Source organism: Numenius arquata, chromosome 23 (assembly GCF_964106895.1).
Source record: "Numenius arquata chromosome 23, bNumArq3.hap1.1, whole genome shotgun sequence".
In the NCBI taxonomy this organism is placed as follows: Eukaryota; Metazoa; Chordata; class Aves; order Charadriiformes; family Scolopacidae; genus Numenius; species Numenius arquata.
This window is the reverse complement of record NC_133598.1, coordinates 1,132,593-1,149,585: the sequence shown is the minus strand read 5'-3', so window position 1 is coordinate 1,149,585 and position 16,993 is coordinate 1,132,593. Positions and strand designations below refer to the sequence as shown.

Genomic DNA, 16,993 nt, shown 5'->3' with positions numbered 1-16,993 from the left:
AATGCAGCTCTGTTGGGAAGTGCACCGAGTACCCTCGTTCTTGCTGATCTTCACGTTCTCCTGCATGCTCTATATCAGAGCAATATGATCTCCCTCAGAAATACACCGTTTCACTGTCCCCATATCTCTGCTCACTGCCCTCAGCTCCCACATCCTGAGCTCCTATTTCCACCCTTGGCACGTGCAGCAACATGGGTGACTTTTCCCAGCTACTCCTGCCCACATGTGCTGGCCATGGCCCCTGGATTGGGTGGTGGAGGGGAGAATAAGGTGAAGTAGCAGGTCTGGGCCACCCCAAGGGCTGTTCCCTGCTTTACCACTCCTGCCATTCTGCAGAGCAAATCATCTTCTGGAGCCCAACACTCACCCCTGCCACCCTAGAGCAGCTTCAGCCACAGAAGAGGAATGCCTTTCCTCAAGAGCTCATGGGGCTCCTGCCCCAAAAGGGCCTCTAGCCTTTCTGGGCATCTGTGAGCACAGAGACAGCAGGGCAAGGCCTGATGGTCACTGGCAGCAGAGCAGACGGGGATGTCTTCCTCAGCTCCAAGAGATGGTGCTCCAAACAGGAACCACTGGAGTGTGTCCCAACTTCCCACTCCTTTGTGAATGGAGAAGAGTCTCCTTGAGTCCTCACCCACTTCCACCCCAGAGCAACACTCAATCGGCAGCTTGGAGAGTGTCCACAAAGGGAAGGACCACATGGAGGGCAGGTTTGAATGCAGCAGAACTTTAATGAGTCAAAAGAAGAAAGCAAAGTTACTCCAGGTGGGGAACGCCAGTCCATAGAGCCCTGGTGGCCACCTAGACTCTGTGGTCCTTGACTATGCAGAAGTGGAGAAGTTCTTGCATGATGTCTGTCTGCCTGCCCCATAGAGGGAGAGGAGAGAGAATTTCTGCACCAGGTGTGCCTTGGTGGGACCTTGCTGTCCAGAGGAATGGAAGCAAACACAGAAAAGGCAGAGAAAGGTAAAGCCATTCAGCTGTACTGCAAACACATCCCAAATCTCAATCCTTTTCCCAGCACCATGTTCTGGGTTCTTCAAGGTGTCTCCCTGGGGCTTTCCCAGCATCTTTATCAGAGGAGGGGCCTTCTGCCATAGTAGCGGCTGGAAATGCCAGAGAGGTCACAGCACCCAGAGGTGATGGGCACTCCATCACAGCTGAGGATGCTGCCAACAGCAGCGGAGGTGGAGGATCCCACCACGGTGTTCTGAGGGAAGGAGCTGAGGATGGGGCCGGGCAGGGTCACCACCACAGCAGGAGGCTCAATGACGACGGTGGAGTTCTGGCACTGCCTGACACAGGGCTCATTGCAGCTGTTGGCCAGTGGGGTCGGGCCACAGGGCTGGCAGGGCAGGCACTGGTTGTAGCAGGACATGTCTTGGAGCTGGAGGTGCACCTGGGAGAGAAGAAGGGAGGAAGCAGAGAACAAGGTTGGGTGAGGAGCAGCCTGGTTACCCTGTCACAAAGGAGCCAAGACCACTACTGAGTGGGGAACTGGAAGCTCAGGCAGGAGACTCATAGTCTTCATCACCCTAGAAGGAGCAGCCTGGCCCAAGGACGGTGTCCCCTAACATCTAAACCAAAAGCCCCATCATCCAAATCTCAGATTCTCTTTAAGCAGACCTTCTCCCTGCTTCCCTCTATCATGACAAGAAGATGCAAACCAAAGGACAGGAGAGAGCCGATATCAGATGAGAGGTCCATCAAGAAGAGATCTCACTTTGGAAGAGAGAAAAAAAGAACTTTGGACTCACCTGGTTCCCAAGGAGAAGGAGGCCAGAGAAGTGAATGAGAGAGCAGGGACCTGCGCTGGCTTTTATACCTGCCCTTCATTGCCGCAGGACCAGAGGCGCCCTTTGCAGAGCTAACAGTTTTCTGACAAGCTCATCTTGAATGCAAACCACTGCAGCTAATGATATGGGCTGTGCTTTGGTTTCCAACACTGCTGCCTTTTCATTTCCAGGTTGGTGCCATGCCCATTCCACAATCAAAGCTTCTTCTGAGAATGGAGATGAAAGACCCCATCATTTCTAGGGCTGGAATGCAGCAGTGCAGACAGAAGAGTCAGCTCAAGTGCTGTGTGTCTTCAAATGACAATAGCCTGAGTCACGCTGTTGGGGCTGTTTGAAGTGTCATTATGGAGAAGATGCTCCATCCATGCTCAGCTGGATGCCCATGGGCTCCTGTGCATAAGGAACTGCCATGTCCTTCTCTTTCCTTCCCTCTTCACCTCACCCTAATGGTCACTTGTTGTTGCTTCCCCACATATATGCCTTGTCCTGCCATTTTTTGACCCCATCCTGCCTAACAGTGCCCAGTTCCCAGGGCAGTGGGAGAGTCAGAGAGTCCATGAATCATGGTATTCCTATGGGTCTTCTTGTCTTGTGTGTATGGTAAGCAGCCAGGTTCTTGTGAGTGCACATGGGATCATGAAGTTGTGCCTGATTCCATGCCGGTGTGCCTGAGCCTTTGTGTGTGTGTCCCTGTGTGTCCAACCTTAGGAGGGAATGTGCTGGTTATGGCAGGGATACTGTCCACTGCTCTGTTCATGGGCAACACTGAGCAGCAGGTTCGCAGGATCAGCAGGAGCCCAAGTGCAATTGAGTGGTGATGGCACCAACCCCCTGGAGCTCTGTCCAGGGAAGAGGCCCTGAAATGCAGCTCCTGCCTCCTGAGCACTCCTCCTACCCCGCAGAGATCACACTCCGATGCTGCCCATTTCAGGCCCCAAAGAGGATGGATTCACTCCAGTTTGAATCAGTTTTTAATCCCTATGATGGCACGATGGATTCAAAATTGCACCCTCCAAAGCCAGCTGCTGTCCCACAGTGGTGTCCAATATTGACACTCTTTCTGACAAGGGCTGTGCACAGTGGGGACATTTTCTAAGCCCATCTCCCCTCCTGACTATCGGTCAGCCTGAGCTCACGTCCAGCTTGGAGGCAGTACAGCCAAGGGCTTTCCCCCTTCCCTTGACAGACCTGAGTGAGGGCAGTGCCAGGGAGCTCTGCTGGGAGAGCTCAGCCAGGGCAGAGTCCCCTCTTCGTGGAGATGCTCTTTCTGACCTGAGGCTCTAGTGTAGCCAAGGGACAACCTCATTGCTTTCTCAGGAGGTACCAGGCACCTTGGAGAAGGGAAGGGCAGACGCTGTGGCCCTGAATTTCCCAAGACCTTTGCCAGCCTCTCTTGGACTTCCTTTATGACCAAATTTCTGAACAAATGGGTTCAATGATAAGGAGGGTGGAAAATGGGCTGGACCGCCACACTCAGAGAGCTGTGATCTTGGTGCAAAGCCCAGCTGACTGACACTTCTTAGTAGGGTCTAGGAGTAGGGATCAGTAGTAGGACCAGGACTGGCTAGTGTTTTCATGAATGCCATGAACAGTGCGAAACTGGGAACTCCCAGCATGTCTGTCAATAAAACCCAGAAAGGGGAATGGGAAGTAACTGTCAGACACAGCTCCTGTTCAGAGGAACTAAAACCCTCTCCATGAGACACTTGAGGACTGAGGAAGAGGAGGGAGGATCATGGAGTTGTGAGTCATGGTGCCAGCTGGGGAGAGAAGCTGCCTGAGAAAGTGCTGGAATGGAGGGCTGAGTTTGCTGTTGTGTTTGAGAGGGAGGAAGGATCCATCCGGCTCCAGAAAGGTGCTGTTTTTCTCTCCCAGACCACATCTCTCCCAGCAGCACTCATTTCTCCTTTCATACGTCCAGCTTCTCCCCCTTTACTTGTTCCACCTCCCCTGCTCCCACAACCTCCTCCCCTGCTCCCTGTCCTTGCCCCGAGAACTGCCCTGCAGCACTTGGTGCTTCCTGCATTGTTGCCTGACAGTCGACACCTGCACAGCATCTCCTGCAGACTTCACCTGATAGACTACTTTTCCTTTTATTTTGATGGCTGAGAGCATCCGGCAGAACCCCGTGCCCTTCCCTTCCAAGTCTAGTTTTCAATGTCCAATTTTCCAGTGAGATACTTCGAGACAATAAGAGAACTGGAAAAAGAGCAAGCGCTTAACTTCCGCACCTTCCTGCCGTGGCCTGTTGCTGTGCCGTTCCCCCTCCCCTTGGCTCCTTCCAGGGCAGCGGCGTCGCCGTGGCCGAGGTGCCTGTGCCGGGGACAGCCTGTGCCCGCCCTCCCGCACCCCCAGTGTCGCTGCGGGCGGCTCCGCTCCGGCCGGTCTCTGCCGCGGCGCCGCCTTCCCGCTCGCTCCGCGCTCCCCGCCGCTCTTCCCGGGGCCGCCGCCGGCCTTTCACGGGCCACTGGGCCGGCGACACCGGTTGCAAGGGCAGCACCGGCCCGAGGGGCCCCGGGGCGGGGTCGGGGTGCTTTCGGGGTGTCTTGTCCGCGGGCAGCAGCGACAGCAAGGCCGGCCCCGCCGTCGGCGCAGGGCTGAGCCCCGGGGCGGAGCTGGCGGCGGCGGAGAGGAGAGGAGGCGGCGGAGAGGAGGCGCGGCGGCCGGAGCAGAGAGCCGGGGCTGGCGGGGGGCAGCGAGGCGCGGGCGGCGGAGCGGCGGGATGCGGCGGTGCCGGGGCGCAGGGCTGGCGGGGCTGGCCGCGCTGCTCCTGGGTGCGTGGGGCTGGCAGGCTCATCCCCTCTGGCTTCTTCACTGACTTCTCTCCTCCAACCATCCTCCCGTCCATCTCTCCCTCTCCTCCATCATACATTCTATAGGAAAACTCATCACTCTATTCTATTTCCAAGCCTCCTTATTTTCCTCCATTCATCTGTGTCTTTCCATATGACTCATGGAGTCATTCCTTCCCTCCTTCCCCCTTGCTACTTGCTTTCTTTGTCGCCCTCTTTTTCTTTACTGACTCCACTCCTCCACCTATCATTCACGCATTCAGCTCTCCACCAACTATTAATGGACACTTCCACTACTGCACATGTTGACATCCTCTGGAAACACCTCTGATTACCTCTATTTTTTCCTTAATGCTTCTGGGTGATTTGTTCCTGGAAACCGTAGGCAGGGTTGGGCAGAAACTTAATTGTGAGCCGGTTTTCTTTTTTATATCGTTTGCAGTGGCTGCGGGCAGAGCCCAGGTGCAGCAGGAGCCGTCGGCAGAGACCACCGAGGGCACCGCCATCAGCATCAACTGCTCCCACCCCAACATACAGACCGGGGACATGATCTACTGGTACCGTCAGCTCCCGGGCCGAGGCCCCGCGTTGCTCGACAGCGCTTACAAAGATTCCAAAGAGCTGCGGACCCCGCCGGGGTGGCTGCGGGTGGCGGCAGACCGCCGGTCCAGCGCCCTGTGGCTCGCCCGGCCCCGGCGCGGGGACGCCGCGGTGTATTACTGCGCCCTGAGAGACACGGGGAGAGGAGCCGGGGCTGCGGCCGGGCAGGAACCGCCGCGGGCGGGGCCGGCCGTGTGTGTCGGGGGCGGGGGGACATCCCCGGGCGGGCCCGCCAGGGGGCGCTGCCGCTCCGCCCGCCGGGGCCGCCTCGCCCCGCCCGGCCCCGCCCGGCCCCGCGCCCCGGGGCGCTTCCCCCGACCCACCGGCACCGGGACTCTCCAAGCCCCACAGCCCGCTCGCCCCTGGAGTCCAGCTCCGGATTCCCATGGAGTCAGGATGTCAACCTCCACAGCGGCAGGAGAAGGGGGTGTCGAGATCACAGGCACCTACAACGCTCCCCACCGGGGATCAGTGGTGATGCCACGAGCTCCTTTGACAGGAATCAGCACCTTTGGAATTGATGCCCAGGAGACAGGGGAAACGCTTGCACTGGACAGACTGAGCGCAGCCTCAAGGGATGCCAGGTTCCTACTGGACGAGTGAGTCAGAGATTTGCTATGGGGCTCAGGTGTCCTCCTCAGGCAAAGGGGTGATAATGATACCCAAAGAGATGGGGAGTAGATGTCAGTGAGGAAATAGATTGTGCTGGGTGTCCTCCAGCCTGAGAGAGGTGGTGTGTCTGACTCAGGGTGAGATGTTTACAGCTGGTGCTGCTGTTCCCTGAGAAGTTTCCTTTAAAGGGCTTCATCTGTGACCTGGGGAGAAGAGAGAAAAAAACCCTGTAGAGACAAGGAGATAGACATCCGTTTCCTGTTGAATTTTGGCAGTTGCTGGTTCTATCTCCTTCCAGAGACTACCGAGGGACAAGTACCACATGAATGACTCCAACGTGGCATCTCTTCAACCCCATGAGGGGTGGGTAGAGGCCCCTGCCTCTGGCTGGGCACTGAAAGGCAGGAGAGAGTCACCATGAACAGCCTGCAGCCTCCTATGCCCTGACAGCAGCCTCCTTGGTCTCTTCCTCCAGGCTCCTACAGGAATTTTCTGGTGCCCCAGGCCCCTTTGGCAGTGTGAGCTGGAGCTGAGAGGCAGCGCTTCTACACCAGGATCTGTCTGCCTGAGAGGATGCTCCAGCACCTACTGCCTTGGGGGGCCTGTGAGAAGCCCGCCTGTGACCTGACTGCCCAAAGAACCACCCAGGGCTGGAAAACATCCCATTAGCCCTTGTAAATCTGGAACAGTGGAAGGGTCCCAGTTTGGTGCCTTTCCTTTAACTTCTCACCCTAATGAGCATCCTCATTGCAAAGGTGTTGAGTCCCAAGGAGGCCTGACTGAGAAGAATCTCTTCTTCATTCCCTCCCATCAGCCATTTACACACATTGCCAAGGTCCCCTACGAGCCTTCTCTCCCCCAGGCTGAACACTGCCAGCCCTCTCAGCCCATCCTCAGAGGAAACGTGCTCCGGTCCATGCACCATTTTGCTCTGCTCACTCCAATATGTGTCTTGTACTGGGGAGCCCAGAACTGGAGCCAGCACTCCAGAGGTGGCCTCACCAGCACTGAGTAGAAGGAAGGATCAGGTCCCTTGTCCTGTTGGTGAGACTCCTGCTACTGCAGCCCAAGCTGCTGTTGGCCTTCATTGCCAGGAGGGTGCATTGCCTCAGCAACTCAGACCCCTGAGCCACTGAAACTGGGCGGGACACAGCAGTGAGTGTTCAGGAGAAGTTTCCCAGCTGGTTGTCCAGCTCTTACTCTTTGCTCAATGTCCACCAATGAGTACTGTAGGCGAAGGGGGCTCTTGGTAGGAGACATGACTGCTCTTGTGATTTTCTGTCCTAGACAAAGAAGCCCAAGGAAGGAAAATATCTTTCTGGCCCCACATGTGAGGATCCGTGGAAGCCTCAACATGGGAGCAAGACCCATCAGCCAGGCACTAGACAAGATTCCCTGGCCAAGTGCTCAGGCAGTCCCCCTCCTTTTCATTGTTCTCCTGAAGCTCTGCGGACCCACCAGTGCTTTGCCTGGGGTCATCCCTGTATCCCTGAGTCCCTCTGGGTTTTCTGTCCAACGGAAACCTGCTGGTGGCTGCATTTCCACCATGTTCATTTCTGGCCTCTAGTTTGCCCCTCTACAAACAAATCTCTTGTTATGCTATGTCTATTTTGGAAAGCAAAGAGGAACTCTCACACCTGAGCAAGGTCACCAGGGGCCACTGTAAAGGTGTGTGGAAGGTGAGGGCACCTGGTTCACTGAGCCTGTCAGATCAAGTCCCTTTTCCTGTCAAAAAGAAGAGGAATTAAAAGGCAAAGTGGTAAACAAAGAACACAATGACACCAATCTCTCAGTAAGGGACAAGGGAGACAAGGGTGGAGACCAGAGCTCTTCAGCCTCTAATTGATTGGCCATTGGGAAACTGCAGGTGTGGCTTTGAAGTGGGTCAGAATGAGCTTTGTAAGTGACAAGAGGAACATGAGGATTATGGATATTTGGAGGGGTTCCTGCGGGACTGGGCAACACTCCTTAAGGAATGCTTAGGGGAAGGGTGAAAGGTGGGTTGGGGGCGAAGGGGGACTGGAGAGGAAGAAGAGGAGGCAATAGAGATGAAGAAGGGAAAAAGGAGCCAGATGCACATAAGCAGGGCCCAATCAGTGCACTTGTTAGGATGAGCCCTGCCCATGATCACCACACTTCCCCTTGCCTTCTTCAAATTCCTTTCTTAACCATAGTGTGTAAATTCCTATGTGTCGGTGCCAGTACCTGGAGAGCCTGCTGTGAAAGAGAGATCTATGCGCCAGGAACTGGGCAAACAACCAATGGCCATGGGGATTGTAGGCCTGGGTGCCAGCAGCTGGAGAGACCAGGGTGTGTGCTGCAAGGTCTCAGTGGCAGCAACTGGAGAAGAGGCCTCTGATCACAGGCCCTGTTGGTCCTGTGCCAGCAGCTGGAGGGACTGAGGTGTAAGGAAGGTCTGGGTGCCAGCAACTGGAAAAGGAAGAATGTGTCCCAGGGCTCCTACCTCTTGATGTCAGCAAGACAGACACCTGCCCATCCCCCACCCCTTCACATGCCCTTTCATCTCTGGGGTGCAGGTCTGCCCTATCCCCACACCTCGCAGTGCAGCACTCCAGTGGGTGCCCCGTGTGGGCTGACCCACTCATCCCTCATCCTGTTCCCTCCTCATCCCTCACCCTTTTCCCTAAAGGAGGAGTAGGTTCTGCTTGTCATCTCCGGGTTTGTGACATCTAAGAGCAGTTCTGGCACCAGGTTCCTCACTTGCGCTCTGAGTTATCCCACCAAAAGAGGACATAGCCAGAAACCCTGGGCTGCTGCACAGCAGGGTTCCTCTCCTTACTGGGGGGATTTGGGGGAGAGTTGTTGTTCCCAGGCAGCTGAGAAAAGAAAGGGGAGAAGTGGGAGAAACAGAAGAGGCTTCTCTTCCCAGAAGAAACAGCTGTGTCCCCAGAGAGCCAGAGACCCCAGGGCAAGATATGAAGCCTCATTAAGGAAGAAACCCCTGACCTCCCAACTGGCCCAGCAGTGGGTGTGCAGAAGAGCTGGAGAGGTGAGGTGTCCGCTGCGAGCTGACTGGAACAGCCCTTTCCTACCACTGGGGCCCACAGAGCTTAATGAGGAAATGTTGAGAATGGCACTGGCTGAGGGAGCCACAGGTGTTACTGCTGGGGGAGGGACAAACCCAGAAGGAGCATTTCAGGCACAGTAAGAACAGATCACTGCTCTCTCTCCGCTTCTTCCTTTGCTCCCCCAAGAGAGTCATTTCCAGCAGCTCTGTCATCTCGTGGCTGGGAGGCGCTTTTCTGACGCTCTCTCACTCAACAAACAGGCAGGTTGGTCTCGACATGCACCTCGGATATCTCGTCCTCGTGGTCTTCCTGGAGCAATGACTGGGTAAGTCCTGGTTTTTGTCAACACATCCTTCCCCTTCTCTCAAGGAAAGCCTTGCCAGCCTTGTCAGGATCATGCAGAGAACTACTCTGGACTTCCAGGAATACGCTGGGAAATACTGGCTCATATCTGTTCTTTTTCACCAGTTCTCTCAAGACACTCTTACTGTTTGAAAGGAGAGAGAGGAAGATACCTCAGACCTCTTCTGCTGCTTTTCTCTCACCTTCAATCCATTTCTCTCTGCCTCTCTCTTCTGATCCACCTGCTCTCATCATAGGAGATCTCAGCTCTCTCTCACCCTCACATTTCTCCCTTTCCAATGCAAATCAGCAGAACTTCCAGTTCTCTCCTGGTTGTAGACACAAGCAGGGATCCCTCTTTCTACCACTCAGCACTGCATTAAGCAGCTACAAGCCCTTGAGGATGACAAGGATGGGGAAATAGGATGAATCTTTTAATCTTTTTCCCATAACTCCAAGGCTGCATAAACTTGATAGAGTGGTCCAGCGCACAAAGGTCAGGCATGACAGGCTGTTCCCTGGGTCTCTGTGTAGTAAGAGCAGGAGCAGGGAGGAGGAACAGGAGCAGGGACATAGCATAGCTCTTCTTAAGGTCCACACTGGGCTCCAAGCTCCGATTTCCTGCCCAAAACTCCTCCACATCTGCTTAATAGGCCTCAGGGAGCCTTCTCTGCCTGGGTTTTGAACCCACCCTTGGTTTGTTTTCACCCCTGCTGAGCTGCTGACCTTCACTTTCTTCCAGGCACTATGGGACAGGTCACTGTCACCCAGCAAGAAGGACAAGTCACAGTGAAGCAGAGAGACACCTTCCAAACAACCTGCAAATACCTGACCTCGTACTCTCTGGTCTTGCTCTGGTACCAGCAGAAGAAAGGCCAAGCTCCCCAGCTGGTCTCCTCACAGGCATGAGGTGGCCGCAAGCGCAGTGGCCGTTTCACCACTGAGCTGAACACCACGGGGAAATACAGCCTCCTGCAGCTGGAGGAAGTCGAGGTCTCTGACAGTGCCTTGTACCTCTGTGCTGTGCGTGACACCCCGGTGCAGGGAGCTTCCTTGGCTGTGCAAGAACCCAAGGGAGGGAGGGGATGTGTCTGTGCAAGGTTGAGGGTGGGGGAAGGGGCCCTCAGGTGTCCCCTGGCAGTGCTGCTTCCCCTCTACACCCAGGGATCTGCAGGACAAGATCCTGTGATGGAATGTTTTCTGTCCATTTCAGACATCAATTTATGCAGCCGTGCGCTTAAATATTCCCAGATCACACTAAATGAAGGCACAGTCTTCTTGTTGCCAGTGCATTGTAAGCTCCACTGTCTGGTAAAACACAAGCAGCACACACATGAGCCATTGCATTTACATATTAGAGATTTGTTCATCTTGACCACTATTAATAACCTCGGGCACATCCATCCTCTGTGACAACAACTGGGTTTTTCTTGTCTCAAGATGGAGACACCTTAAAACCATTTCCATTGTCTTATTTCGCTCTTGAACTTCAGCCAGGGTAGTTGATATGGAGATGCTGTACCTTTTCTTCTCCTAGGCAGCTCCCATCAAGGGCATCCATAGGCCCTCATTCCCCTGTTCTCGCTGGAGACATTCAACATTCTAGCGGGAGCTGGCCGGTTCCTCCTGCTCATCTGCTCTGATGAACTGGCACTTTCTGTAGCAAGCATCCTGGGTCTACTCAGTCACAAATGATCAACCTGTGTCTGGGCACTTTCCCTGGAGGGACTTGCTGTCCTTTAATTCCTGGGCACAGAGGTGGCTCTTCAAGGGAAACATCTCCATGAACAGCAGCTGCTGCAGAAGCTCCCTGACCTGAGCCCACAGCAGGAACCTGTGAGGTTTTAAATTTCAAGTGCAAGTGGGTAGGGTAGGGCAGGAAAGCAAGAGCAGGGAGGTAGGAATGAAGATGACTCCAGCCCAGGTCAGGCAGTGCCCACACCATGGGTACAGGTGCTCATGGATGACTTTTACCACCTCAGTGTCTGCTGCAGGAGGAAAATGACTGAGCACAAGAAAACCAGGACTTGTCTGGGCTGAATGGAAGCCAAATTTTTTGATGCAGGCAATCCATGAACAGACATGGGGAGAGGCTCTGTTGGACCTGCTACTCAGAAATGAGGAAGAAGCATTGAATGATGTGAAGTTGAAGGTCAGCCTTGCCTGCAGTTACCAGGAGACTGTGGAGTTTCAGATCCTCAGAGAACAGGACGACTACTGCCACGGACTTCCAAAGGGCATATCTTAAAGTGATCAGGGATTTATCTGCTTGGCAAGGTGCCATGGAAAACTTTCCCGGAGCACAAGATCCCAGGAGAACTGGATAACCTTCAAGGACAGCCTCCTCAGAGCACAAGGATGGTCCTCTGCCATGTGGACAAAAAACTGCAGCTGGAGTGGAAAATTGCAGGAGACATGAAGGGAATCAAGAAAGGTATCTCTGAGCCTGTTGGCAGCAAAAGAATGGCTAAGGAGATGTGGCCTTATGGCTTGGTGAGGAAGGGGATCTGGTGACAAGTGACATGAATTTGATGCCCATTTCTCCTCAGTTTTAAATGGCATGGCTTCTCCTCAGTCCTGAACCTCCCTGCAGACTCTATGGGAATGAAGCAGCACCCCCAGTAAAAGAATAAGGAGTTAAGGAGCTCTTACTACCCTTTGAACATACACAAGTTCATGGGATCCCTTGGGATGCATCCAAGGGTGTTCAAGGAGCTGACTGGGCAGTCTCAGTCCCTGGAGGGAAGATGGAGCAAATCCTCTCAGGAGCCTTCTCTAAACCAGTGAAAGACAAGAAGGGGATTGGGAGCAGCTGCCATGGGTTAACACTGAGGGCAAATGGTGCCTCACCAACCTCCTTGCTTTCTATGAGGAGGTGACAGGCTCTGTGGGAAGGGGAGGGGCACTGGCTGGGGTGTACCTTGACTTTGGCAAGACCTTTGACATACCCTCAAGGGTGCACACACAGGCACACCCATACACACTCACAGGCATGCACATACACCAACAGGTGTGCATGCACGATCTCACACACTAGGGCACAACAACACACCTGAGCTTGCACGTACCCAAAAAGGAACTCATACGTGTCCACTAAAAAAGGGGTGTGTGCACACGTGTTTCCAAAGGAGCCCATGTGCAGACACGGGCAGGTCTATCCCCCCCATACCAACATGTACACACAGATATTCAAGCACACATGCTTACACACATGCATGCTCCTAGCACACATGTATTTGCAAAGTTACATGCACACTCATGTACAGCGATGTAAACACATGAATGAACACACACACACACCTACACCCACACACTTTCATAATTGCAGACCAAGGTCACACCCATCCGTGATCACCTGCATGAAGGCACGTGCATGCGCTAAAACACAAACACACTCATGAACAGACATGACCAAACACACACTCCATTTGTGCACACTCACACTTGCATGTGCATTGCCTCAGGCGTGAGTGCACACACACACAGACACAGGTATGTATGAATGCACACACAACCATAACCAGAGGAACATGAATGTGATAACGAACATGCACACACGGGATCACAAATCTGTGCATGATTCCATGCCGGTGTGCCTGAGCCTGTGTGTGTCTCAGCTGCTGTCCCACAGGGATGGAGTGTAAAGTTCTTGAGTCCATCTCCCCTCCTGAATTGCCTGTCTGCCTGGACTCAGGTCCAACTTGGAGACAGTGCAGCCAAGGTTTCCCTCCCTCCCTATCATGACTTTGGGGACATCATCGTCAGGGAGCTCTGCTGGGAGAGCTCAGCCAGGGTTGATTCCCCTCTCTGTGGAGCTGCTCCTGAGCTGAGGCTCTAGTGTATCTGAGGGTAAAGCGCGTTGCTTTCTCATGAGGTAAAGGGCACCGTGGACGAGAAAAGGGCAAGAGATGTGTGTAGCTAGAGTTTAGCAAGACCTTTGTCAGCCTCTCTCATTCTTCCTTTATGACCAAACTGGAGATGAATGGGCTCAGTAAGAGACTGATCAGGTGGGTGAAAATTGTCTGGACCAGCAGGCACAAAGAGTAGTGACCCGTGGTGCAGAGCCCACCTGGCAGGCACATACTAGTGGGGTCTTTCAGGGATTGGCAGTAGGACCAACACTCCAATGTTTTCATGAACACCATGAGCAGTGAGAAGGTTGGTGCTTCCTGTAGGTTTGGGGATGACACCCAAGCACAGGGAAAAGGCGGGACACTGATCTGTGTTAGCCAAATTGTTCCCAGCAGGTCCAGGAAATTCCTGTTCAAAAGAAACAGAGACGGTGGCCGAGACTCTGGAAGTGCTCTGGGACAGGAGCAGAGGCAAGGAAGAGCTGCTGGAACATGGGGAGTACTAATTCAGGCACAGGCTAAAAGAAAGAAATAGAAGAAGGTGGTGTTTCCCAGCGAGGTTGTGCAGTATCCATTGAGGTGTTCAAGGCTGAAGCAAGCATGGCTTTGGGCAATCTCATCTAATGGGAGCTGTTGCAAGCAGCAGGAAGATCTGGACAACCTCTGGAGGTCCCTTCTCACCCACATCCTGACTCTGTGACACCCACCAACGCTTTCCCGGTTCTCCCTGACTCCTGCCCGCCCATGGGCACATTAGTCCTCACACTCCCTTTGCCACAACACAACTTTGAGGCACTGTGCTGGGACTGCACAGCGGCAGCTGAAGGGAGGCTCTCAGCCTCCTCACTCCCACCCAGAGGAAATCCGTGGCTGCTGGTTCCAGCCCCGGAGCTGGGAGACAGCTCGGGGAAGCTGGTGCATGGCCTGGGCCAAGGCCCTGCTGCTGTGCCAGGCTGCAGCTGGCGCTGTGCCGGCTTCTTCTTGCTGGAGGAGGACGGGGAGAGTCCCTTTGGCAGTTGCCGCAAGTGGTGCCCGTGCGGAGCCCCTGAGCCCTCTCAGGCCGGGCGAGCCCCCGAGCGGCGTCGGCGCAGGGCTGAGCCCCGGGGCGGAGCTGGCGGCGGCGGAGAGGAGAGGAGGGGGCGGAGAGGAGGCGCGGCGGCCGGAGCAGAGAGCCGGGGCTGGCGGGGCGCAGCGAGGCGCGGGCGGCGGAGCGGCGGGATGCGGCGGTGCCGGGACGCAGGGCTGGCGGGGCTGGCCGCGCTGCTCCTGGGTGCGTGGGGCTGGCGGCGGCGGATGGGGGCCGGGGCTGTGCCCGACCCGAGCTGTTCCCCGGGGAGCCCAGCGCCGACTCTTCCCTCTCCTTCCTCAATGTCTCTCTTCCCCTCCTGCCTCTCTGCCATCTCTCGTTCCCCTTTCCAAATCCTCTGAGTCCCCTCTTCCTATTCTTCCTCTTCCTGCACCAGCTATTTCAGTATGAGCCCGCTTGTATGTTCACCTGATTTTCCAATGCACTTCTCCTTCCCCTGTGCGTTCTGCAGTTCTTATTGCTCTGAATATAATCTGTTCTCCTTTATTGTAATAATGCCTTTCCCTGTCTACTTTTCCTTTCTTCAACCCCCAATCTTCTGACCTGTCTCTCCATGCATCTACCATCCCTAACCCCTCTCCCAACTCTGAGACCCCTCTCTCATCTCTCCTCTCCTTCCTTCATATCTGCAAACACAAGTTTTCTTTTCTGTATGGCACCATAAATCCACTCATCCCCCTGTGCAGTCAGCAATTATTCTTCTTCTGAATTCAGCCATCCATCGTTGCCTGTCATGCACTCTTTTCTCCTCTCCATCTCACTACCCCTCCATCCATCCGTGCAGCTGGCTTTCATTCTGTCTCTCCATGCATGATTTTAAAAATTTCCTCCCGGACTGCTCCCCTCACTCCACACACCGGCACCACGATCACTCTCCATCCCTGGTGATGGGCACGTCCCATAAATACCAGTCTGGCTCTGTCTCACTGCCACCGTTCCTGGACATTTTTCTTCGAAAAAAAAAAGCCATCAGACCTGGGTGATGTTTCGTGATCTTTGTTCTTTCTCCTTCCTCGGCAGTGGCTGCGGGCAGAGCCCAGGTGCAGCAGGAGCCGTCGGCAGAGACCACCGAGGGCACCGCCATCAGCATCAACTGCTCTCACCCCAACATACAGACCGGGGACTTCATCCTCTGGTACCGTCAGCTCCCGGGCCGAGGCCCCGCATTCCTCGAGAGAGTTCTTAAAGACTCCAAGGAGCTACCGGACCCGCCGGGGTGGCTGCGGGTGGCGGCAGACCGCCGGTCCAGCGCCCTGTGGCTCGCCCGGCCCCGGCGCGGGGACGCGGCGGTGTATTACTGCGCCCTGGGAGACACGGCGAGAGGAGCCGGGGCTGCGGCCGGGCAGGAACCGCCGCGGGCGGGGCCGGGCGTGTGCGTCGGGGGCGGGGGACATCCCCGGGCGGGCCCGCCAGGGGGCGCTGCCGCTCCGCCCGCCGGGGCCGCCTCGCCCCGCCCGGCCCCGCCCGGCCCCGCGCCCCGGGGCGCTTCCCCCGACCCACCGGCACCGGCTCTGGCACCGGGCCCCTCGAGGGATTTGGAGCTCAGGGGCACCTTCAGGTGCTCCCCACGGGGGCACCGTGGTGACATCAGCACCTTTTTTAACAAGATTCAGCGCCTTTGGAATTGATGCCCAGGAGACAGGGGAAACGCTTGCACTGGACACACTGAGCGCAGCCTCAAGGGATGCCGGGTTCCTACTGGATGAGTGAGTCAGAGGGAGATTTGCTGGGTTACCCTGAGGGGCTGGAGGTCTGACGTCTTCCCAGAGGAGGCCTCTGGGAAGACAATGTGGTTTTCCAGCCAGTCCCCGGGGAATTCTGTTTGGCTCGAGTAGCTGACAGAGGTGGTCAAAGCCCATGGGGAGAGGCACAGAGTGAAGGATCAGCCCTGCTCCCTGTCCCAGCTGGACTTGATAACTGTGTCTCTAGGGAAGTACTGGCAGGTGGACAAACAAGGCAGAGCACCAGGCATGGCCAGGCCCACTCATGGATCAGACACATGGTCAGATGGGAACGACTCCTCTCATCTCTGTCTCCATTTGTCTTCCAGTGCTTGCTCCAAGCCAAATTGCCACGATCCCTCCCTTTCATGGTCTCTGCTCTGGTCTTCTAAGCATCCCATGTTATGCACAACCCTGAAAACTTTTCAGCTTCATCCCATAAGGGGTTGGATCCCCTTGTAGGCAGAAACACCATGGAGTTTATAAGATGATCCTTTCCTCCCACCCTTCCGGAGGGTGTCCTCCCCAGGCAAAGAAGTAACTGTAATACCTGCTGAAGAAGATTGCGCTGGATGTCTCCAGCCAGAGAGAGGTGGTGTGTCTTTGACTCTCAGTGGGATGTTTACAGGAGGTGCTGTTCCCAGAGACATTTTTTTCCCTCAAAGGGCCTCATCAGCGGCCTGGGCAGAAGGCAAAGGAAATGCCTGTGGGGACAGGGAGACAGACACCTGTTTCCTGGTGCGTTTTGGCTGTTGCTGGTTCTACCTCCTTTCAGACACTAGTCAGGGACAAGGAGTACATTGCAGGCTACGAAGTGGCCTCTCACCAACCCCATGAGAGGGGGGTGCAGGCCCCTGTCTCCCTGTCTCCAGTTGGGCACTGAATGGCAGGAGAAGTTCACCATGGAAACTCCTCCTATTCATGAGGCAGTTGATCTGGTTGTGATCTCCAGGAGGAGCAAAAAGCAGGAAAACAGCCTGCAGCCTCCTGTTGCCTGACAGCAGACTGCCTGATATGACAAGAAGGTAAAGGGGGTAGCACGGGTGACGTTATGCCCCTTCAGATGCTGGGAACCCCAAGTTATGGAGTTTAAGGTAGAGCATGATGGGCTTAGCACAAAGTGTCAATTCTGTCCATGCTGAGACTCGCTGGTGTTGTCATCT

The 16,993-nt window shown here is 55.2% G+C and overlaps 1 protein-coding gene and 2 gene segments (V, D, J or C); 2 read left to right on the top strand and 1 right to left on the bottom strand.

Moving 5' to 3' along the window:
* The window catches only part of LOC141474804 (feather keratin Cos2-3-like), a 28,354-nt gene extending 26,463 nt beyond the window's left edge, over positions 1–1,891 (bottom strand). Inside the window, 3 exon segments of the mRNA XM_074162883.1 lie at positions 1,296–1,399; positions 1,758–1,844; positions 1,847–1,891. Coding sequence (XP_074018984.1) covers positions 1,296–1,399; positions 1,758–1,844; positions 1,847–1,891 — 236 coding nt within the window.
* Positions 1,892–4,518: 2,627 nt separating this feature from the next.
* On the top strand, positions 4,519–9,150 carry LOC141474945 (T cell receptor alpha variable 4-like). The segment is given in 4 exon segments: positions 4,519–4,570; positions 5,031–5,380; positions 6,099–6,163; positions 9,090–9,150. Coding segments are annotated over 4 exon segments (528 nt in total).
* A 5,088-nt stretch (positions 9,151–14,238) lies between these two features.
* On the top strand, positions 14,239–16,828 carry LOC141474944 (T cell receptor alpha variable 4-like). The segment is given in 3 exon segments: positions 14,239–14,292; positions 15,130–15,425; positions 16,703–16,828. Coding segments are annotated over 3 exon segments (474 nt in total).
* The last annotated feature ends 165 nt before the right edge of the window (positions 16,829–16,993 follow it).